At 38.7% G+C, this 25,371-nt stretch overlaps 1 protein-coding gene across 11 annotated transcripts in view; it reads right to left on the bottom strand.

Moving 5' to 3' along the window:
- Nucleotides 1-14,174: 14,174 nt before the first annotated feature.
- The window catches only part of LOC108998135 (ENHANCER OF AG-4 protein 2-like), a 46,632-nt gene continuing 35,435 nt past the window's right edge, over nucleotides 14,175-25,371 (bottom strand). For 3 of the 11 annotated variants that reach the window (XM_018974585.2, XM_018974591.2, XM_035686716.1), the window contains 4 exons: nucleotides 25,133-25,304; nucleotides 24,472-24,691; nucleotides 15,489-15,603; nucleotides 14,176-14,686 (listed from right to left, as the gene is read on the bottom strand). In XM_018974585.2, coding sequence (XP_018830130.1) covers nucleotides 25,234-25,304 — 71 coding nt within the window. In that variant the 3' untranslated portion in view covers nucleotides 14,176-14,686; nucleotides 15,489-15,603; nucleotides 24,472-24,691; nucleotides 25,133-25,233. Of the gene's footprint in view, nucleotides 14,687-15,488; nucleotides 15,604-24,471; nucleotides 24,692-24,937; nucleotides 25,062-25,132; nucleotides 25,305-25,371 lie in introns of all 11 variants that reach the window. The other 8 variants (XM_035686717.1, XM_035686718.1, XM_035686715.1 and 5 more) reach the window with 7 other exon arrangements.

Here is a 25,371-nt window from a genome sequence, read left to right as displayed (position 1 = left end):
GAAGAAAAAGGCAATCCCAATTTTTAATGTCGGCTATCGTGTCTCCAACTCAATTAGTCTATGGCCCTTGCACAAGTGGAAGTTGTAAATGTTACAACCCTTTGACTCCGGGTGATACATGTAGTTGAACTCTTGAGTTGTGGTGTAAAGGTTAGAAACGAGCATGCGCTACAAGACCTCTAGCCTGAACACACAACAAGCGGTCAGAATGAGCCAAGCATTAGGATTTAGTTGCGTTGGGCCAAGATTTAAGAAACACAATATCTCCCAAATGGGATGGTGGGGTGGCAGTCAGCTACAATGGATCTAGCCAACTAGATGCTAGGGTGGTTGTAGACCATCCTATTCGTAAGGTGGCCAATGCCACCTCAACCGGGGTGGTTTGGCGAGCTTGCTCTAAAGCCATCACATTGAAAAATGGGGTGACATCCACTCTTGGAGTTGTTAGACCATTTATTACATGCATTTCTTACAGGTGGAAAATCTTCCTATTCCTTTAGTTTTAATTTTTTTATTCAATCTAATCTACTTTGGATATGTTTATCTTGTATTTCAATAGAAAACTGGTTTGTTAGCTTTCAATTGAAGGGCGTAGAGGACATAGCTCATAAAATGTTTTTATTTTAGATAAATTCTTATTATAATTAATAATTGAATAATGCAATGTAACACCACAACTAAGTTGTAAAATGAAAACTTCTTGCACACTATGCAAGTCCACGACTATAGTTGGTAATTTGCCAATTGCAATATTTCCAAGTGTGTTTACATTTCTAAAACTTAAATATTTAAAAATTGTTTTATTTTTTGGTAAATTTGGTCTAACACTCCCTGCGTAGACCCACTTGGGATTAGTTAAATTTGATTTTTTTCCTTTTGAAATAAGACCCAATGGTATGAATGAGAAATAGGAACATTCGCTAATTTTTTCGTCCATTACAATTAACGGATAATATGCGGCCCAATCAAAAGCTAACATATTTCAACCTTAATTTCTAAAAGATTTCAATCAAAACTCTTTTAAAATAAAATTTTATAATAAAAAGTAATTTTTAAAATTATAAAATTTAAAAAAAAAAAAAAAAAACCTCAAGCGTGGTGGCCACCAATCGGAGTGGCTATTTTGGCCACCACTTGGTTGCAGCCAGATGTTTCAGGCCCCCAATGGGTGGCCTCTTTTGTGCCACTCATGGTGGCTCTTGGTGGCCTCCACAAGTAGCCCGAATAGGTGGCTAAGATCTATGGAAGCCACTAGGAGCCACCATGGGTGACCCGAACAAGGCCACCCGGATTTGGCAACTAGTGATTGGTCACCCTCGTGTTGGCATGAAATTGACCATCGGGTGCCAGCCACCACCAATCACGATGCTTGCATTTCTTTACTCTACTATTTTTTTCCATTTTAATAATTTTAGAAATTATTTTTTTGTTATAAAAAGTATACTTTTCTATTTATTTTAAAGAGTTTTATTTATTTTAAGCAATTAAAGTTAACACATTGCAGATTGTGATTGGGCCACACGTTTTCCATTTATAGTGACAGAAAATTAAACATAAGAGTCCTATTTCTAATTAACTCATACTATAGTGTTCTTCCTAAAATAAAAGAACCATATTACAATGGGTGCTGGACCAAATTTACCTTTTTCTAACCAAGATTACATTGAGAAAACAATCATTACAATGCATGGAAAAGAAAGTAAATGAGAAATTGAGCAAAGAAATTAGTTCAGTACCATGTTTACTAAATCAAATGGTCAAGAAATGTCCAACTAGGGGTGATACTCACCTTAAACAGGCAAATTGTCACCGCACCCTTGTCCCCAACACTGCCATGTATCTGTCCATCCCACAACGGTTGGGCGCATAAGAGTGGGCAAACGAGGGCGAGGCTTGCCTGGAGGATGTGGAGGAGATGTAATTTGCCAATTACAAGTGTCTATGTTCTTTCCTATTGACTAATTGTTAACCCACGATTTTTATTTTGAACAAAGGTTAGAATGGATACAAAATGAATAGTGGGTGCCTATAACAAACATTTCATGACAACCAATACAATGAATAAAAAGATGATAAAACCATCAATGAAGCATATAAAGTAGTTCTATACGATGTTTTCTTCAACAAATTGTCACAAAATGAAAACCATGAATGCGGCTCTAGAAGGAAGTCTCATTGATGGATTGCTATGAGTTTAGTCTATGAGTTTATTTTGTAAGATCCCTTTGTGAATTTAGGACTTCTCATTTAAAAAAGGTTATTTGTCCAAATTCCATCAATTCAATGACAAATAAAGTTGTTGTGGCAAGTATTTATTACAAATAACCAATCATAAAATGACACATGCCATGTATATAGAATCAACATTACAAAAAGTTTTTAAAAATGCAGAGTTGATATGTCACATCAACAAGGGATGCTTGGTTGGTTGGTGCCCGCCCGCTCGACTCACGCTATGGTTTGGTAACACGAGTTTTATTGTAACACCACATATTTAATAATACATATATTTAATACATATATAAACCTTGATCAATTTACACTTTCTTCTCTCTTCGACCCACTTTCTTCTTCCTACCATTCCTCTTCTTCGTTCCTTTCTTTCTTCTTTCTAGTCTCTCTTCTTCTTTTTTCTTCTTCTTCTTTCCTCTTTGCTTGTGACCAACTGTTCATTTTCCTCTCGATTGGTAACAAATCTCGCCTATACATTTTAAATCTCGAATCATTATTTTTAAATTTAGCGGATCATTTTTAATTGATTGAGCCAATTTTTTTTAAAATCTTCTAAATATTTTCATGAGTCCAAAATTATTTTAAATGAGGTATTTTTAAAGTTATTGAACCAAACCTAATTTTCAAGTAAGCCTCTTTAATTTTTGGAGCCCCAAAAATAATATAGTTTTAGAAAATCATTTTAATTAAATGATTTTATTTCTCTAGGAATATTATTTAATATTCATCAATTTATTTCATGTTATAAACTCTATTTATTTATATGATTTTACTTCTCCTAAGAAATATTTATTAAACTCATCATTTATTTTATGGTACAAAATATTATTTAGGATCAAGAAAACAAAGTTGAAATTTTAAATATTGTCTCATTTTATTTTATTTTTCATTTCTCTACTTTGATTTAGTTTATTGTCATTCTATTCAAGTTTAATCTTTACCCTTGAATTAGAGTTAGGAACTCCAAGATGTAGGGCCTTAATTAATTCCTCAAAAACCCTAATTCCCCCTCTTTTCCTCTCTTCTCTCTCCCCCCTTCCCCACGTCCTCACCCCTCAGCCGAAAACTCCCCAATGCCCCTCCTTGTAAACTAGCTACTACTGCCAGCCCCGGCAGCCTCCCTGGCCACCACGAGCACGCCATCGTCGGCCAACCACCCCCATCCTCTCACCTGGCCCCTCACTCCCTCGATGTTGCCGTCTGTCTGTCTGTCTCTCTCTCTCTCAACCGTCACCACCACGCGACACTGCCACCACCTCCTCTCATCCCTCTCAATTTCACTCTCCCTTCCATTCTCTTCTCTGTCTCTCACTTTAGACTAGGGCTCCACCATCGCCATCCTCCACGGCACGACACCATGGTCGCCGACTGTTATGAGCTCTGAAACTGCCATGTGGAATGAAGAAAAGAGATCAGAGTTGAAGACAAGCTCTCACCTGGGAAGGAATATGGGGCTCACAAGCCGGCGACGTTTAGTATTAAATAAGAAAACGCTGTATTTTATCTTAGACTTCTAGAATACCTTATTTTGTATTTCTGTTACTAGATGCCAGCTAGGCCATGGGCTGCAAAGTTTGTTAGAACCATGAGGGTTATGAGACAAAGGGAATTGGAGGGGAGCTTTTGTCGAGTAATTTCATGAGTGCTGAATATGGGGGGTTGGGATTGCCTAAAAAATCCTTTGTTACCAATGAAGTTCCATTTTATCATCTATAATTTTCTATAGTTATATTTTGTTCTTCTTTACAATTACCTTCAAAATCTCAGTACTTCATTGAGGTTCATAACAAGTGGTATCAAAGCCTCGGTTATGAAAGCATTTTTCAGAATGGATGAAATGATGCGTGGACAAAAGGGCTAGAGGGAATTAGCTATTTTGGATGATAAAATAAGCAAGTTCACTAGCATGATAGAAGGGTTGATTTGGTCTCCAAGGAGCAGTGATAGCAATGAACAGGTTGATGATTGGGCTTTTGATCATTCTGACTTTTCTGGACCAACTTCTTGGATCACGGCTTGTGTTGCAATTATTAGAAACAACCAACTTGTACCCAACTTCTTCAATAAAATGACTGGGCGAGATTTATGTTCTGGGAGGGTGAAATTTGAGGTGATGAAGAAATGGGAACCAAATCGCCCACACCTAATAAAAAGTAACCCATTCTTAGTGCATTCTATTGCGGTGGAGGAAGTTAATGAGCCAAAACATGGCTCAATGTTATATGGGTTTTATAAACCTTCTTCCATAGACATGGCTTACGGAGATGGTGATTAGGTTTCTGACAAACCTCTCTTGCCACCAAAACTTTATCCCCTCTTTACTATTGCCGTTAAGAGCCAACATCTTTCCATTAAATTCCAAATCCCTCCAGCTTGTGAAATTTCTCAAATGAGTGCAAACCTTTGTTCACATATGGTGCCATTGGTTGACTACATTATTTTTGGTGTTGTGGTTGCTATAGTTTGGGATGGGTCAAGGGTAGGAATTGTTAAGACTCTAGAGAATGAATTTACAAAATTATGTGTAAGGGTCATGCCCAGATTGCATCTGGTGGTGGTCACATGCAGTTCACAAGGGATTGTTATGTGAATAGCTGGGAACCGGTTAAATGAGAGTGGGATGCCCAATCTAAAGATGGGCAACTTGTAATGCAGGAGCTCGTGATTCTTCCTATGTGTGCTTCTTCTTTCAAGGAGGCTATAAAGATGGATGTAGAAGTGTATCACAATCTAAAGAATGTACTTAATAATGAGGAAATTACAGATTTGGCACATCCAAGGATCAAAGACTATGTTAAGAGTGAAATGTCCCATATGATTGAGGCAGCTGCTACTTGTGCACCATACTCAGTTGCCAAGAGGCCACAAATGGGACATGTGGTTAGAACCTTTGATGGTCTAGCTGCTACATTATTTCAAGATAAATCATGATATGTTATGGGTATTGGTTATCCATTGGATATTATAGTTTGTAGTGTTTCAAGGGTTGACTTGTATGACTATGTTTATCTTACTCGGTTGGGACATGATTTCGCTTATTCCTCCTTTGCAACAGTTATGGTTGTATGTGCTGTAGTTTCCATTTTGGCATGTATATCTTTAGGTGAAAAGAATATCCTTGTTTTTTACCCAACGGATGGACATTTGATATCAGTATCTTGACAATGGATAATGGGGTTGGGCTCATAGAAGTATGGACTACATCAAATGGAGTAAGAAATGGCATGGCAAGTTTCTTGAGTTTGGTGCTATCATGGGAATTTTTATAGGGCTCGTATGGAGCTAGTGGAATGGCAGGTGTATTTGTGAGATTCCTATTATGGCTTCATCTACCAGTTCCTCAAGGTACCCAAGGAGTGTTGCAAGGTCTGGAAAGGTTGTTGGGTCAGTAAGGAAGCATAGCCATGGTGGAGCAGCAGCCACAACCAAACTTCCTGCTAGTGCCAATCAATATTTTGCTTTAGACTGCTCTTATCCACTAGAAGTTTGATACAACAAATCTTAGTTTCTGTATTCTTCTCTTAGAGGTGGGTAACAATTACACCAGAGCACAAGGTTCTTTAAGTGGGGGAGATTGTTATGAGCTCTAGACCTGCCATGTGGAATGAAAAAAAGAGATCAGAGCTGAAGACAAGCTCTCACTTGGGAAGGAATATGGGGCTCACAAGGTGGCATCATTTAGTATTAAATAAGAAAACGCTACGTTTTATCTTAGACTTCTAGAACACCTTATTTTGTATTTTTTATTACTACATGCTAGCTAGGCCATGGGCTACAAAGTTTGTTAGAATCGTGAGGGTTATAAAGGAACAAAGGGAATGGGAGTGGAGCTTTGTCAGGTAATTTCATGAGTGTTGAATCTGGGAAGTTGGGATTGCCTCGAAAATCCTTTGTTGCCAATGAAGTTCAATTTTATCATCTGTAATTTTCTATAGTTATATTTTGTTCTTCTTTACAATTACCTTCAAAATCTCAGTACTTCATCGAGGTTCATAACACCGATAGCTCCTCCGCGTCCCTCTCATTTTTCCCCTATGTCAATCAACCCACACTCAGACCATCGCCTCCCTCAGCCCCTATATTTCTCTTCCTCTCTCGGTAGTCGTCCATGTGCCGCCGCAAGCCGACAACGCCACCACTGTCTCCTCTACCTCGTTGTGAACCTTTTCCAGTGAGACCCAACCGAGGCCCCCAACACCCCTCAAGGCAGATCACCTCCCATTCTCCCCTCCTCCCTCAATCGGCCTCCAGCACACACTTTTTCCCTATCTCTCTAGTGTGCACCGCCTCAAACCCCAGCCCCTACCACCACCTAGCACCAATGAAGCTCTCCCTCCCTATTTTCTCCTCCCTCACACCCAATCAGCCTCCTCCTCAAGTGGCAACACATAGCCATGACCAAGGGAAAATCACAGCCCAAACCAACGACTTTTGATGCCACGAGGCCACCGAATAGTAAACAGCAACAAGCTTTCAACCCCTCAATTTAGGGTATAACATCTGTCTCCCCTAGAATTTATTATGTTTGAGAAGCTTAATTGGTGTTGTGAATGTGTTGTGTTGTCGATCATTGTGAATTGTGAATGTGCTCTGTGTTGTAACTGTGAATGTGAAGTGATGGAATTAAATGTGAAGTTTGTAGTGTGGTTGTGATTGTTAAGTGGTGGGATTACTGTGAACGGTGCTCTGTGGAGTAGCTTGTGATGTGGTTGTGTAGTTTGAAGTGATGAGCATTATTGTGCAGTTTGTGTTGTGGTTGTGCGTAGTGTGAAGTGAGGGAGTTGTTGTGCAGTTGTGATGTAATTGGTGATATAAAAATATGTTATGAAATGACGGGATTAAATGTGAAGCTGTGATGTGACTGTGTTGTGTGAAGTGGTGGGGGTGATTATGTAGTTTGTGAATTGGCTAGATGCCATGTGAAGTGATGGAATCTTTTGCAGTGTGATGTGGTTGTATGTCGTGTGAAGTGTGAAGTGTCGGGATAAGCTATGTAGTATGGACATGCTGTGTGAAGGGATATGTTGGTTGAGATTGTGTTGGCTTATAGGAAGCTTGTAAGAACAAGTGAATGTTTTGGGTAGACTATATGTTGAACTTAGGTGATGAAAGGGCAGTGTACATGTGTAATTCTAGTTGGATGTTAGTGTCAGTGTGTTTAAAGCTTGTATACACAAGCAAATATTTTAGTGAACTATATGTTAATCTTAGGTGATAAAAATGATAGGGTACAGGTGTAAATTAGTTGGACAAGCATGCGCTGGACAGATTTACCATATGTAATGGATAGTCTGTCTTAAGAAGTATATAATATTTAAGCCTCAAAGTTGGCTTAATATTGTGTATTATGCATGGTTGGGATTATGATGAAGTGTCGATTAGATTATGCATGAATGGAGGAAGGGAGAGATGGAGTTGATGAGATTGTGCTTTAACCTTTAAAATGAACTATGGAGATTCACTTTAAAGCGAACTATGGAGATTCACTTTAAAGCATAAGTACATGAAGTTGAATGAGTGTTGGAAGTGTGACTTTAAATGAGTCTAAGTGAAGGAAGTATAAGTCAATGGTAGTTTTATTCATTTCTAAGTTAAGTTGCATATGCACTTGTAAAGGGAATGATGTTAAATCATGTCTATATGTAGGTTACCATCTAACATGCACATGAATGGACTGCATGAAATGAAAATAGCATGGAGTCCAGGTAAATATTATATTCATACTCTTTTAAAGCTTTCTAATGCCATGAAAATGAAAATGAAATGTTTATTTTTATGATGCTTTATGAAATGATATTTTATGAAAGTATGCTAAGTATTAATGTTTAAATGTATATGTATGTAATGACATTCTTTCACAAACCCTATTTATGACCTCAAAGAATAGTTATATGCATGTGAATAGATGTTTTAAGAAATGATGTTTAAATAAGGCTATGAAATGATATTTAAATGACGCTATGAAAGGATATTTAAATGAAGTTATAAAATGAAATTTAAATGATGCTATAAAAGGATGTTTAAAGAATGCTATGAAATAATTTTTATCAATGATGTTTATGATTATGCTATGAAATGATGTTTATAAAATGAAATAGACTGATAAATGAAAGAAATGAAAAGGAAATGAATTAAATAAATGAATTAAAGGACTAAAAGGAAATTAATGAATGTTTTAATGTATGAAACTACGTAACGGCCACGACTGAATGAATGAATTATGGTACCAATAGACGGGGCAAATTACAATGCCAAGTAAATAGTACTAGTAGTGCATCCAGTATTGCCCCTGGCTAAAAGAGATTCTCAACCTGTGGTTACGAGCGGAATCCGGGTCCAAAAGATCGCTAAACCCAACACACGAGGCGTAGTGGTGTATTCCACTCAAAGGAAAAGTGATAAAAATAATTAAATGTATTAATGGTTTAGTTTCTTCATGAATGAATGTACAAGGTGTGTGAACCATTTTATAAGAAATGAAAAAGTTTTTTTAGAAAAACCCCATATTGTGATGTTTTCAAAGGAAATTAATGTTTTATGTAAAGTATGTAGAGGAATGATAAATGCATGAACGAAAGCTTATGTTAGTATATTTTTACAGTATGAAGTAATGCTTACTAAGTATTCGACTCATTTTGTTTTTATGTATATCCCTCCCCCTCCCAAGAACAAAATGAGAAAGAAACGTCAGGACAAGCATGACCCAATGGAAGAGTGACAAAAGCCTAGGCACGTTTTGTAATGCATGAAAGCAACTTATCGTAAAAGGATTTTGTAATTAATTTAATAATTTCCGTTGTAAACTCTCTTTCAATTTACAAAACAGGTTTTAATTTTAAACATAGAATCTTTTATATGCTGGGGAGGAAATAAAGAATTTTTAAAAGGTTCAATAATTCTCGTCTCATTTTCTAAAATTATTTTCTAAAATCCCACCATAAGGACTGGCGTTACACCTCTCTCATTTCTTCTCACATTGCCTCCAACACAAGGCTAGTCACCTCCAATACAAGGCCTGTCACTTCCAATGCAAGGCCCATCGCTGCTAACAGAGTGACCCAAGGCCCAATCGTGAGTCCCTGCAAAGACCCATGGAATTACTGTGGGTCATGGTTCCCTATGCAAAAAAACCAAGATCCAACTTGCCCGACTGACCCACCTAACCCCACATCATAAAGTTCAGTTTTTATTAATGTCAAATTGATTCGGGTTAACGTTGAACAAACCAATCAGATAGTTTAGATGGTTCTGAGTTTAAACAGACTCAGCTCAACATACCTTAAATTCACTTTTTATTTCTTGTGTCACATAAACCAAATTCAATGCTCAATCCTTGTCTCTGTTGTGCCACCGCGATCTCCACACCTTTCTTCGTCTTCGCTTCACTTTCTGCATGATCTTGGATGATTAATCACTAATCTGCCCATTATTATGCCTATAATGATTGAACTAGCAAAGTAGAGTGCATCTATCTTCATTGCAAAGGGTGTGGTGGTGGTCGTTTGACATTAGCAGTTTTGGCAGCTGGCACTTAAAGGTTGAGACTGTACGCAACGCGTGCATGGGTAGATGAGAAACATGAGCTTGGAGCTGAGTTTCGGGCTCTAGATAATGAATGACCTTATTAATCTCATAGAAACAAATCTATTTGTAAATCTCTTTTGACACACCCAACAAATAAAACTTCCACATCAATTATGTTAAGAAAATATTGGTGTTTTGACTTTTTGAAAGTTGTAATAGGTCCCACAACAAGTGGTATATTAACACACTAACTCGTATGTAGCAAAACTAAATCTCGTAATGTTGCTACTGCTAAGAATGCGCTTTAATAATTTTTCGATTTCTCTATCTTTGGAGATAGATGTGCAAAACCCTCACTCCACCCATTTCATAATCTCAAGCTCTCTGTCTCTCTACTCTGCAAAAAGGTATTTCTAAAAGGAAATAAGTTGATGTGGTATTATGAAGGAGAAGAAAACAGGCTGGGCAAAGTGATTAGAAGACAAGAAAGGGCTATTTTTAGAGGTATCCCTTTTTTTCTCCATTTTCATTGATCTGCTTCTCTACCATCGCTGACATTTCTATCTTCTTTTGAAACCCCCCATTAGGGTTGAAAACCGATTGTTTCAATTTGAATTCGGTCCAAAACCAAAACCGAAATGACAACTACTATACATGGATAAAAGCGTCTGAAACCGACCAGTAAAGGGGGAGAAAACTGGGGACGTCGATTTCAACGTGATCCTGATTGATCGTCGTCAATGTCCCTTCGGTGTCGCGAATGGTTCGAAACTCATAATATGAGCTACAAGTCACGACCGTGCGATGAGAGAAAGTGTCAGAACCCCTAGGAAAGTGGCACCAGGCCAAGTCTCGACACTGCCCTTGACATGCAAGGACAACCCCATGGCAAGCCCCACGGCCAGCCTACATGCATGCCTTGGCCCGTGCCTAGACACGCACGGGGCCCCCAGTGAGGCTACCACCTGTGTGCAGCCCAGCATGTGCACGCCCATGCGCATGCCTAGCCACAGGCTCAGCGAGGTTAGTGGCCGTGCATAGCCCAGCACACTGCCTGGCATGTGCATGCCCATGCGCATCCCCTAGTGTCGCATGGCCTTGAGCACGCCCTTGCACCTGCCCATGCGCATGCTGTTGCACCACGCAACCATGCCCGCACACCCCAGCACCTACCCTTATGCCACATGACCAGCATGTCAGCAATGCTAGTGGCATGCCCACCAGTCATATCATCTAGCGTATGGCTCTAGCCCATGTCTTGCAGCACCAACGCCCAAGCCACCTGCCTGGGCCTTGCAGCACCAACGCCCATGCCACTTGCCTGGGCCATGCAGCATGCACACATGGCACCCTGCCAAGACCAACAACAGGCCTTGCACAATACCATGTTGTGCCCACTAGCAGGCCCATGCATGGCACCCTACCATGCCCACCAGCAGACCAACCCAACCGAGGGCCATGAACCATCCTAGTCCATCCATGGGCCAATGCATACCCCGGGCCACCTTGGCCCTTGCAACCTATGTTATTGCTTTCCTTTTATTTTTATTTAATTATTTTTCGAGGGATCTTTTGGGGTTTCCACTTTGTAATCTCTATAAATAGAACCCTTAGTCATTTCATTTACATTTTTTGACAATTCCCTTTGTGGATGACTTATTATTCTTGAGATCATTTTCAGTGCTTAGCATTTGGGCTCTTTGGGGTGCAATTCGTGAATCTCTAAGGAGATAATCACACTTTGCAATTCGTGAATAAGTGTGATTCAAGTTATCAATCTTATGAGTATTATTCAGTCATTCTCTTCTCTTCCATTATTTCTCCATTGATCTTATTATTTTATGTGCATTGCTTTTGCATTACACATATATCTTCTTGTGAATTTCGGCCAACAAACACTTTCCTTGCATCTATTTGATCTTTCCCTTATACATATTTTGGCCACCCTTGTCTAAACCTACTTTCCATATTTGGCCACTTCCCAAAATTACCCTTCTTCCATCATCCATCAACCCTAGCCGAAATCCCCTAGTCCAAATAAGGTAACACCTACCTTTTTAGCAACATTGACATCATCCAAATCACAATCCTTGATTTAAGAAATTGTCAATCATCATCAATTCCTTAAATCTCTCATTTCCTAAAATATCTCAAGTTAATCTTTGACCTTCCATAATAGCCAAAACCGAATCCATTTTCCTTCATAAAAAGATTCTTACCACTTAGGAATCATTCCTAAATCACCTCCCCACCGCCCAACCCTATCCAAACCTTCCATTTCGGCAACACTAGTTGCCTTGCACCCAAAACCCTAATACAACATCCCAAACTCGGCAACCCTAGTTGCCTCTCACCCAAAACCCTAACCTAACTCCACTCATCCAACTCTAGCCTCCATCTACTCGACACCACACTCAAGGAACAAGCCCTAGCTATTCCACATTGCATTGCATGCCATCAAACACGTAGAACACCCCCATTGCATCATCATCATCACTCAAACACTAAACCTTCATTAACCTAGGAACCCTCCATTGCCACGGAAGTTGAAGGCCAAGCAAGTTGGCAAGGCCCACTTGGTCATCATCATCACCAAGGCGAGCTCGTGGACCTTAGTGTTTAGAGACAAGACCGAGATCCCTAACAGAAAGAGATGGCTCGACGTCGAGATGAGAGGGAGAGGGAGAGAGAGAGAGAGAGAGAGAGAGATATATATATATATATATATATATATGCCGTTGCATGAGAGGAGAAAGAGATATGCCATTTCACTTAAGTGAAACAGTGCCGTTTTATCTCAAATATTAATAATATATATATATAATTGGCTGTTTTAGCGATTTAAGCAGGTACAAACCAGAACCGAACTGGCCGACGCCAATTTCAACTTATTTCTACCACCATCCGACTATTGCTCTTACGGTTTCAAGATGAAAAAGGCTCTCTATTTTGACTTGAAAGCTACAAAGGTGGGAATATATTAGGGCATAATTTGGGTTTTCATTCCCACGTTTATGGACTCCTTAGATTTTTTTTTTTTCTAATATTTTGTAGCTAAATTTGGTGATTTTTTTTTTGATTAAATTGTTTTTCTTATTTGTCGAGGGCTGGAAGGGGGAAAAATTAAAAGCTAAAATAATCTATAGATTTCTTGTAGGTTCAGCCTTTGGTCGACTCAAGACCCAAAATTCCTGCTCGGGTTTAACTCCTAGAAGACCCATGGCGCTGCATAAAAAGAAATAAAATGAGAACTAACACCAAGAAGTTAGTTCAGTGCCCTTTTTCCTTAACCAAAGAATCAAGAAGTTTGCCACCCTGAACGCAGTTTTAGAAGAAAAACGTGTGCATTGAAGTGAGTCGTCTGCTAAGATTGGTACCCCAAGTATTCGACAATTATAAAAACATAGTCTGTGACTTGCAAATCAGACGGCTTATATTCTTCTTTGTCAAAATAAACTTTTAATAGTTTTGACTCCACAACTTTTTTTTTTTTTTTTGGCAACATTGCATTCAGAAAATTAATGGTATGAAAAGAGTAGGAGACCCAAAAATACCTCATAGCATTCATTACAATGCATGAAAATGAAATAAAAAAGAGAAATGGGGTCAACAAGTTTGCCTAGTCTCACGTTTTCTTAACATGGTTTTCTTCCCCGAGTCAATAAAATGGATCACCAAAAATGCTATTTTTAAAGTAGTTAATTGATTGGTTCTTATTGAGTCATATACTGCGATTGGAAGCTAAAGCAGGGAAATGTAGACTGAGTGAGACCACATTGAGGCGGGCGATGGAAATCTCCTTTCCTGCATCGTTAGAAAGTGGAGCATAAAATAAAGGCAGCTCTCAACAAAATGGAGATCTAATCCCACGCTTGTTGAGAGATTGTGGGATCCAGACCATTTAAAAGAGGATTGACAAAACCAAGAAACAGTGGCTCTCAAGCGTCACCTACAATGGTCATGGGAATCATGTGTCGATGTAATGGCAGACTGATGGTGATGTAAAAGGGATGAGAAGCCAGTGGTGGGTGGGAAGCGGTTGCTTCTTGGCAAAGGTGGGAGGTGATTTTCATGTGGACTGGGGCAGAGGTGTGGTGCCGAAAACAAACAGAGATGTATCAGAGCTGTTTACAAACATGCATGTGAGCTCTTTGCTGTGGCTTTGGACGCCGCTTCCCTCTACAATATGCAAGGGCTCGTGACAAGTCCAATAAGTGTGTTTTTATCCTTCTATTATAACCGAAAGGGAAAAAAACTTAATGGTTTTCTTTGACGGATGAGGATTAGTTCAATTAGAGAAAGGAATCATCTTGCTGTGCCGTGACTCGTGTTAAAATGGACATCCCAGATTCGTGTTAAATGGATACAAAGCAAAGCTCGAGGTGTGTTCCAAATATATTGGTCATCGTACACGCTAAAAAGATGATAAACTCTGGTGAAATATGACTCTTTAACCTTAGTAACAGTACCCCATTCGGCAGTAGCCTCCACATCTTCCTTGAGTGTATTCAACTTATGGAAAATAGAATATAACAATAAAAATGTATACCAACTCTTTTGGGTGTATCCTAAATGAATGACTCAAAATTCAATATCAGATCTTTTCACGGGAGTTTTGACAGAATTGGGTGTATCCTAAATGTATCATAAATAAATCACCAGCGTTAGGATCACCGAGCAATTTAACCCAAAACGATGCTCCCTTCAAAACGGGCATTTTCTGAGTAAAGAGAGCATCAAATGATATATTGAGATGAAATTATATGACTTTAATACATAAATGCCTCAAATCCTACCTCTATCTTTGTTTTCAGAGGCAAGGATCTTGCTCACATGATATTTTTTTTTTTTTATTGGAACCGGGTGAACAGCATCCCGACTAATCCCAGGGGTGCACAGGCCCTCGGCAAGAAGTTTCTCGCAAGTGCACCTTAGGTAATTCAAGGGGAAAAATAAGAAACAAGATAAATTAAAAACCACAATATTTTGAAGAAGCAACACATGCATTTAGGAGGCAGCCAATCAATGTCAGCACCTCACACTATCTACACATAATATATTGACACTTTACAAACCACAATCTGGCTTGAATATTAAACCAATAATTTTCCAAATACCATTGGTTTGCTTTTATCCAAACCGAACATGCTACAAACTATCAAAATCATCAAAAGATTAAGAGATGTCTCATCAATAAAATATCCGGGTCCACTAATAATGACTTAATAAATCATATCTAGAGATAAATCAGATTAACAATGGAATTTCAAGATGCATGATAAACATGAGAACATCTAATCCAATGGTTGGTCACCTAAAATTTCAGAAAGCAAAAACCAAAATATCAGTCCATGGCAGATTTAGTAGTAAGGGTTCTAAGAGGGTGATGACAAACGATCTCCAATGAAAAATCTTGAAAACAAAATGGCAAAAAACGGCTGCTGTGAAGAAGATTTCGAAATGTAATCACTATCTTTATCACATAAGTGAATGATCGAGCAATCAACAACAAATTTTCTGTGTTGTGTTGTGTTTATATCATAGATCATGAAGCAGATCACATATATGATAAATAATAAAATGCTATTAGAGAAAAGAACCATCTATTCTTGAAGCATGTATGAGAATTATCATAGAATTAATATCTGAAGCATGTAAGAGAGCCATCCTCATTTGGATAGAAGCAGTCTAACAGGAAAGTGTACTAGTTATTAGCATCGTACAACATTTACCTCAAAATCTTGTAGTTATATCTGCCACAATGTATGAAACCATATTAGTGGATTGATGACCAGATTGATAACCTCAAAAATGGTGGACATTTTGGTTTTAATGTTTTTCCATAACCTGTAACAATACAATATGTTATTACAACAAATTCTGAACTAAATTGTACTTCGGTGAAAGACAAAAGAAAAGGCATATAGCACAGTACTTGTTGCTTTCCATATACTCCAGGTGGGCTATATTTCAAGCATGTACTACAGATGCATGAAAATTACAGCTGGTCATATCGGCAATAATTCCCTGATTCTTACTTATCAAAAAAAATAATAATTCCCTGATTCCATAACCTATTAAAGATAAATAGAACTTTCAAGTTGAACACCCCTCCTAAACTCCCTCAAGGACAAATGCCATCTACTCTTACAAGAAACAAAGTGGACTGCCTCTCTTGGGAAAATTTTGACGTTGGACAATTTAAGGAAGCGGGGTATTATAGTTATGGATTGGTGTTTCATGTGTAAGAAGCATGGGGAAACTGTAGATCATTTATTTTTGCATTGTAAGGTGGCAAGAGCTTTGTGGGATGGCATTTTTTTTTGTAGAATTGGTTTGGCTTGGGTGATGCCTTTGAAAGTGGTTGATCTTCTTGCATGTTGGAACAGGCTTCATGATTGTGCTCAAATGGATGGGGCTTGGAAGATGGTTCCTTTTGTTACCGTATACCATTTAGGAATAAATATACAATTTAGGAATGTTGACTATTACATGTACATTTATCTCTATGTTAATATTTGTTTTACAGAATATATTTACCATGTATAAATGCTAAATACTAGAAATACTTGAGACTTTCCGGTGCATAGCATAATATCTACTTTCCTTGTAAAGTTCGGTGATTACGTTGATAATGAGAACTGGCTGAACCGTGATGGTCAGTTTTTCCAAAAGCACTCTTCTTGTTTTCTCTGTTTTCTCGAGTTTGACATGGTATCAAGAGCAGGTTCATAATTCTTGCCTGTTTTGAATTTTTTTTCTCTCGGGAGTGTTTTTTTTGGGGATTTCAGCTCTGTTTGTCGCTGCTTTCTGGTTCCTGTGTTGATTTCAGCGCCTTCTGATGGCTGCTTTTGGTTCTGTGCTTGATTTCGGCGCCTTCTGTTGCGTCTCTCTGGTTTGGTTCTTGTTTTGGTGCACTCTATTGCTAATTTCTGGATTTCAGCGCACTTTTCTGGCTCTGTTCTTGTTTCGGTACCCTTTGTTCCTGGTTTGGCTTCAATTTCGGTACTCTCTGTTGTGGTTTTCTGGTGTGGTAATTTTTTGACAACTGTTTTGATTTTCTGGTCTGGGTTTTTCTCGGCACGTCTGTTTTTTTTCGTGCTTGTCGCAGCAATCTTCTGGTTGGATAATTTCTTTTCCGTTACATCAAGTCATCAGATAAATTAGACTCCTTCCATATTCTGTTTTACTGGCAAAAATTATTCTACTTGGGAGTTTCAGTTGGTGTCATATTGATGGGAGTGATCCCGCACCTAGAGGTGTAGAGGCTTTGTCTAAATGGGAAATCAATGATGCTCGGGTTATGACCTGGATCCTTAGCTCCGTTGAGCCTCACCTTGTTCTCAATTTAAGGACTTACAAAACTGCCGCTGACATTTGGAATTACCTCAACAAGGTTTACAATCAAGACAACACAGCTAGACAATTTCAATTAGAGTATGAGATGGCTAATTTCACATAGGAGAGTCTCTCCATTGAGGAATATTTTTCTGGTTTTCAAAATCTTGGGCTGACTATTCAGACATTGTTTATGCTAATGTTCCCGATGTAGCTCTCTCTGCTGTTCAAGCAGTGCATGAAACAAGCAAGAGAGATCAATTATTGATGAAGCTACGTTCCGATTTTGAAATTGCACGTTCTAATCTGAATGAATCGACATCCTGTACCATCTCTGGATGCTTGTTTGAGTGAACTTCTTCATGAGAAGCAGCGTATAGTAGCTCAAGCTGCCATGGAACATCAGGCTAATGTTCGGGCATCTGCTACTATGGCTTATGCAGCACAGGGGAGGAATAATGGTAGAGACATGCGTGTTGTCCAGTGCTTTAGTTGTAAAGGTTTTAGTCATATTGCTTGGGATTGCCCCAAGAAGTTCTGTAACTACTGCAAGAAATAGGGTCATATCATCTCTGCTTCTCCCATTCGACCTGAAATGAAGCAGGGTACTGCTTATCATGCCTCTGTTGGTGCCTCTAGTTCTGCTGCATTGCCTGCTGTCTCGCCGATTGTTCCTATTCCTGCTCCTATAGCCTTAGCAAACCCGAACACACTCACTTCTGAAATGGTACAACAGATAATTATTTATGCTTTTTCTGATTTTGGGCTCTCAAGTAATCATAAAGTTTCTTCCAAGCCATGGTATTTTGACTTCGGAGCCTCCAACCCTATGACCAATATTGTTGCTCCTCTTTCCAATGTCAGAAATTATTATGGAAATCTGAAAATTAACACCGTTGATGGCAATTCTCTGCCTATCAGTGTTGTTGGTGATCTTTCCTCTTCCTTAGCTGATGTTTTTGTGTCTTCTAACCTCTCCAAAAATCTTATTTATGTTGGTCAATTGGTTAATAATTGTAATGTCTATTTCTCTCGTTCTGGTTGTGTTGTGCAGGATCAAGTGTCAGGGCAGATGATTACGAAGGGACCTAAAGTGGGACGCCTCTTTCCTCTCCATGTTTCTCCTTCCACCATTATTCCTAGTTTTCCTTTACTTTCATTTACATGTAATGTTGTTAGTTATGGAAATAAGATATGGCATAGACGTCTAGGCCACCCAAACTCTGATGTACTTCGTATTTTGTTTAATTCTGGTTTATTGGAAAATAAAGTATGTTCTTCTCTTGATCTTTCTTTTGATTGTACATCATGCGGCAGAAGTAAAGTTCTCCCTTTTCCTCATCATGCATCTCGTGCCTCACAAGTACTTTGTTTCTCATAGTGATGTTTGGGGGATTGCACCTGTCGTTTCTCATGCGCATTACAAGTACTTTGTTACTTTCATTGATGACTTTAGTCACTTTACTTGGGTTTACTTCCTACGGGCCAAGGCTGAAGTTTTTTCAATATTTAAGCGCTTTCTTGTACTTCTTGAGACTCAATTCTCTACCAACATCAAGGTTTTGCGCTCTAATTCTGGCGGAGAATACATGTCTAATGAGTTTCTGGACTTTCTTCAAAGCAAAGGGATCATCTCTCAACGTTCTTATCATTCAACACCACAACAAAATAGTGTTGCTAAGAGGAAAAATCGTCACCTTCTTGATATGATAAGAACCCTTTTACTTGACTCATTTGTTCCTCCCCTTTTTAGTGTGAAGCGCTTTCTACTTCGGTTCATTTGATCAATCGCTTACCTTCTCCTATGTTACATCATGTTTCTCCTTTAAATTTTTTGGCCATTCTCCTTCATATTCTGATCTTCGGGCATTTTGGTTGTGTATGTTTTGTGCATCTCCCTGCTCATGAACGACATAAACTTATTGCTCAATCTGTTAAGTGTGCTTTTCTTGGTTATGTTCTATCTCAAAAGGGTTATGTTTGTTATGATTCTCATGCTCGTCGTATACGGGGGTTTCTAAGAATGTGATTTTCTTTGAAAATCAATATTCTTTTCATCTCATGTTGAGTTGCCATCTTCATCTTTATCTCTTATGCCTAGCTTCTCTGATTCTCCAATGATTATGGAAAGGTTTAAACTTTTGGTTTTAAGTATGAACGAGGTCATCATGAGTCTGGTTCCACTTCCTCTGTGCCCCCTCAAGATCTCGACCCAATGCCTGATTCTGCTCTTGTTTCCACCACTCTTCACCGGTCTACTCGTCCTTCTCGACCCCCTGATCGGTATGGTTTCTTATCCCCTGTCTCTCTTGTAGCTACTTTATCCTCTATTTCCATTTCTTCTTCCTACAAACAGGCCATGGAACATGATGTAACGCCCCAATGGAAGGCCCAAACCACATGGCCTATACTCCAAAAGGACTAGTCAATGATACAATTGGAGTCTCATTGGAACCTTATAAAGAGCAAGAACTTCTCATTCCCAAGCAATGTGGAATCTCATACACCACCCACATTTATCCATATCATATGGGGTATCACAATCTACCCCCCTTAAATTCCCGACGTCTTCGTCGGGCCTGTCCATTATAGGTGGCACGGCTCAAGTCCCACATTTCTGGTTGGGATAGGCTCTGATACCATTTGTAACGCCCCAATGGAAGGCCCAAACCACATGGCCTATACTCCAAAAGGACTAGTCAATGATACAATTGGAGTCTCATTGGAACCTTATAAAGAGCAAGAACTTCTCATTCCCAAGCAATGTGGAATCTCATACACCACCTACCTTTATCCATATCATATGGGGTATCACACATGAGTGTTGGCAAACTGCAACGCAAACGGAACTTCAAGCACTTGAGGAGAATCATACTTGGGATATTGTTCATTGTCCTCCTAAAGTCAAACCTATTGGAAGTAAATGGGTTTTCTCTATAAAACTTCGTTCTGATGGGTCTTTGGATCAATACAAAGCTCGCCTTGTAGCTCTGGGTAACAAACAGAAATATGACGTTGACTATAAGGAGACATTTGCTCATGTTGCCAAAATGATCACGGTTCGAACCATCTTAGTTATTGCCGCTTCACAGTCTTCTCTCTGGTATGACTACTTCTTCTCCTCATGATGTCTGTAAGCTAAGGCTCTCTCTATACGAGCTCAAGCAGGCTCCCAAGGCTTGGTTTGAGAAGTTTCATAGTACACTTATTACCTCCAGTTTTACACAAAGCATGATTCCTCTCTTTTTTTCCACAAGTCTGATGACAGTATAGTCCTCTTGGTTTATGTGGATGATATTATCATTACTGGCATTGATTGTGGTTTGATTACTAAGATTCAAAAGCTGTTACATACAACTTTCCATATGAAAGATCTTGGTAGCTCACATACTTCTTGGGACTGTCGGTTCATCATCGGGCAATGGTATTTTCTTGAACTAGTATAAGTATATTCAAGATCTTATCACCTTGGCTGGTTTGGAGGACACTTCTTCTGTTGATACACCTATGGAAGTAAATGTCAAATACAGGAAAGATGAAGGAAATCTCCTGGATGATCCTACTCTCTATCGGCGCTTGGTTGGGAGTCTTATCTACTTGACCACTACTCGACCAGATATCTCCTATGCCATTATCAGGTCAGCCAGTTTATGTCTTCTCCTTGGCACCTTCATCTTATTGCAGTTCGCCCATTATCCGCTATCTTCGAGGGTCGCCTACTCGTGGGTTGTTCTTTCCTACAGGCTCATCTCTTCAACATGTTGCCTACAATGATGCTAATTGGGCTGGGTGCCCGGATAAGCGTCGATCTACTATGGGTTGGTGTATATTTTTGGGTGATGCCTTAATTTCTTGAAGATGTAAGAAACAAAGATCGTGTTTCTAAATCATCTACTGAAGCTGAGTATCGTACCATGTCTACTGCTTGTTCTGAAATTGTATGGTTACGTGATCTTTTGGAGGAGCTTGGGTTTCCTCAAACTAATTCTACCCCTCTTTATGCTGATAACACTAGTGTTATTCAGATTGCAACCAATCTCGTATTCCATGAACACACCAAGCACATTAGGGTTGATTGTCATTCTATCCGAGATACCTTGGGAGAGTCGGATGATATCTCTTCCTTACATTTCTTCTGATCTCCAAGTGGCCGATGTCTTCACCAAAGCAATGACTCGACAACGGCATCAATTTCTTGTTGGCGAATTGTTGCTGGTTGACTTACCAGCATCAATTTGAGGGGGGATGTTAACGTATACCATTTAGGAATAAATATACAATTTTAGGAATGTTGACTATTACATGTGCATTTATCTCTGTTAATATTAGCTGTACAGAATATATTTACCATGTATAGATGCTAAATATTAGGAATACTTGAGACTTTCCGGTGTATAGCATAATATCTACTTTCCTTGTAAAGTTTGATGATTACGTTGATTATGAGAAGTAGCTGAACCGTGATGGACAGTTTTTCCAAAAGCACTCATGTTTTCTCTGTTTTCTCGAGCTTAACACCTTTGTGTCTTATATGGTGCATTTGGATGAAAAGGAATGAGCGGTGTTTTAATGACAAGGAGCATACTTTGGAGCAAATCCTGAACTTTTTGTGCACTCTTTATTGCTTTGGTTTTTTGCTTTAGTGATTAACGGAACCTTTCTTCATGATTTTCTGTTGTCGCTTTTATTTCATAGAATGTATATCTAGGTGTTTTGTTTTGTATACTTCCTGTGTACATAGGCTTTGCCTATACATTCATTTCTAATAAAATTACATCTTACTTATATAAAAAAAGAAACAAATACATTAAAAAAAGAGAATCTTTCAGCAACACCTGGCTTCCACAACTGTGCCACTCATCTTAAATCAGATACTATAATAGAGTAGGCAATGTGGGAATTTAAGGAAAAAGGATGTCAATATCATACATTATGATTGAAGGCAAAATCAGATGTAAAGTACAGGCATGAAGCAAAGATGCCATTCAGACATATCGCTAAGAGAATAAGAGTGGAGGCGTGAGGCGTGAAGGGAGTGCGCATATTTAATCAATATAGACAGATCTACAAGAAAACTATATGAAACTAAAAATGCACCTTCAAATGTCAGGCAAAAAAAATAATAATAAAAGGAAATCAGAACGAAAGACACAATTGTAAGCTTCTACTCTAACTCCTAAAATTACTTCTTTCCAACTCCTTTAAACATCCTAATCCACATTATAATGGTATCTGCAAATTTGAATAGTAACTACGGGGCATCACAGCATGGGAGAAAGAAGTTCAAGCCCTTTAAAGCGCTTCCAAGGCGCTCCAATTATAACATTAACTAGTCTTTTTGGAGTATATGCCCAGACATCACTTTGGATTTCCTTAAGCCATTACAGTAAAGTGTTGAAGCCATGTTAACCAAAAGTGTGATCATGATGTAATGGCCTGACGAGACGTCAGCAATTTAAGGGGGAGATTGTACTACCCTGATTGTGTATAGTAGGTGGTGAATTCTCACTCCAAGCACTTTACAATGATTCCAAGGAGCTCTAATCGTAACATTAAAATCCTTTCGGAGTATCAGTCCAGATTGAGACTTGGACTTTCCTTGGGTCATTACAAGATGACTTCCGAAGCAACGGGAGCGGAAGAAGTGGGATGGTTAAAAAGGTCATTTCAGGAAATTGAAGTCCATGAGGTGGTGAAAGAAATGAATGGTGTGAAAGAATCAGGACCAGAGCAATACTCATGACTTGTCCCCAAGCCTATTGAGAGGAGGTATAAGAGGACTCACTGAGGGTTTTCATGACTTTCGTACTAGGGCAGATTTGAAAAAATCCTTCATGTGACATCCATTGTCCTTATATTCCGAAGAAGCCCCGCCGGGAACATATGGTGTATGGACATAAAAGTCTTTGGACCTATAAGGCTTGTGAGCATAATCCACAAAATCAAGGCAAGAGTCCTAGCTAATAGATTGAATTCAGACTTCTTGCTGTGTGTATGTTGAGGAGATGCGACTTCGTGGAGATGTGGTGCAGTTGGACTTGTAAGTCTTGTTGAATTTCTTTCCCAAAAAGGTTTTTTTGAAAGCTTACATGGATTGCGACAATGGTAGGAATTGTTATGGAGGCTCCAGGAAGAATGATCTCAGTTTCTATGCTGCGGGTTTGCTTCAATGTCTCAGAGGAGACCCATAATGAGGGAGGACTTCTGATCTCAAATCTAGCATTTGCAGATGATACAATGATTTTTTGAGAGGCAAACCCAAAGCATTTGAACTCTTTGCATTGCTTGTTCCTTTCTCTAACGCATTGTCGGGGTTCAACATTAACTTGGCTAAGTTGAGTTTCTACCGATTGGTAATGTAAATGACACTGAAAGCCTGACAAGGATCTTGGACATTGACAATCTAGCATTTCATACTGATAGGTGACTGAAAACATGCAAAAGGCTGCTAGAATTCGGTGCATTTAAGAAATATGTGCCTAAGTTCAACATATAAAGGGAAGAAAACCAACCGAACTCCAGAATAATAACGTTTGAAACTTAAGACAACCAAAATAATGAATCTAAAGATACTAGACCAATGAATAAGACTTCGCCATCAACACAAACATGGAAATAAGTTATGTGTGGGGCAGTCCATCAGTTCAAAGATTAACTAAGATCAGGAATGGATGGCAGAGAAGAATTTTAAGTGACAAAGCATTGCAGCTCTCATGCATCCCACTATCACCACTAAAAAAAGGCGCACATCTGTCTGTATGTGTGCATGTAAAGGTACAAGTTCAGGTTTGAACAAGTGTAACCCTTTGCAAATGTCATACCATCATCGTACATAGATATAATATACAAAGACATGCGCGCGTGCACAGTCGTGTTCTGTGGCTGGTAATGTTACAACATCAATAATTTTTAATGATTCACTTCATATCAATATCATGTTATTTACGGATCAATCCTTTATTTAATGCTTTTTCTAAAATATAAGAGAATAAAATTTAAAGATGAGAAAGAGTTTAATCTCAGATCATCTTCATCCTTTGCGAGTAGGGTGGCTCTATAGGGAGACTGCATAAGCCAATGGTGAAATTACCAAAACAGTCAACCTATAAAATGTTCCTGAGTGATAGCAACTAAATCAAAAGTAACTTAAACCCTACACATATATCAAGTAAAATAAGGGAAGGGACAAGGGACAGGAATGACACAAACCCAATTAGTGGAACATGTTACATATATATGTAAGGGATGATGAGAGCAGAGAACAATGTCCAATGAAGAATAATTTAAATTCCCCAAATCTCGAATTTGGTTTAGGAATTCATTGATATGTACAAAATACTAAAATAATTACAAGAGTTAAGAAACAGATGCACTAACCAAGTCAGAGACATGGGCCTACACTAGGCAGAAAATGTTCTCGGGATACACCTGTCCGGAAAAATTAAAATATAGAGAGTCCTGCCCAGAGCCTCCACTAGTTCTTAACACTGCCTTCAAGTGTAGATGGATTGCCCTGAAATTCAATCCTACTCTGAGGCAATACGTAATTAGCATTTGCTACTTGGTGCAACCAAAGTAGGTAAGACAAATTGATCACCTGAGAAAGAGAATGCCAGTTAAATTAGCTCACCCAAGAACACCCCCTTCAAGCCAAAAGGAAAATAATAACAATAACAATAACAAGAGGTTTCTATGAGCCAACAAAGGAGTACATGAACTAAATGGAGTGATATCGAGTAAAGAATATGAGAAATGCTTTAGCTATAAAGAAATTCTACAAAAGTAAACCCAAAAACAGAAATGTGCATAACAGAATATGAGAAATGTCAGTTTGTGAGTTTACTTTTGTGGAATTGTTTTGTGGCTGTAGCAGTCCTAAATGTTTGCTTAATGAAGCAAACGGAAATTTTGGGAATATTTGATCAAATGGCCGTCCAATTATTTAAAATATGCTGACAAGGATTCCCCTGTAATGTGCATTTAATGTTAAAATAGGCACCAAAATATAATATTCAGATAAATTTGTCACATTACATACATGTGACCTTCCACTTCATTTGGAGAATGGTAAGGCATTTCCTTCTAAATTAAATCAGCTGCAAAGTACTGAAAACCAATAGGTGTTCTCACTTGAGACTATCAAGCTGGCCTCCAACAGTTAAGAGAAGAATTGTCTGGTCTACAAGGAAACATCTGGGACACAGCCTGACCTGGAGAAAATGAAGTCAAAAAATAATTCTTTGTAATAGAACTCAAGTCCTAAATAGTATAGCAAGC

This window comes from Juglans regia, chromosome 16, assembly GCF_001411555.2.
Source record: "Juglans regia cultivar Chandler chromosome 16, Walnut 2.0, whole genome shotgun sequence".
Lineage (NCBI taxonomy): Eukaryota > Viridiplantae > Streptophyta > Magnoliopsida > Fagales > Juglandaceae > Juglans > Juglans regia.
Note: the sequence above shows the minus strand (reverse complement) of the source record. Positions and strands in the feature narration are given on the sequence as shown.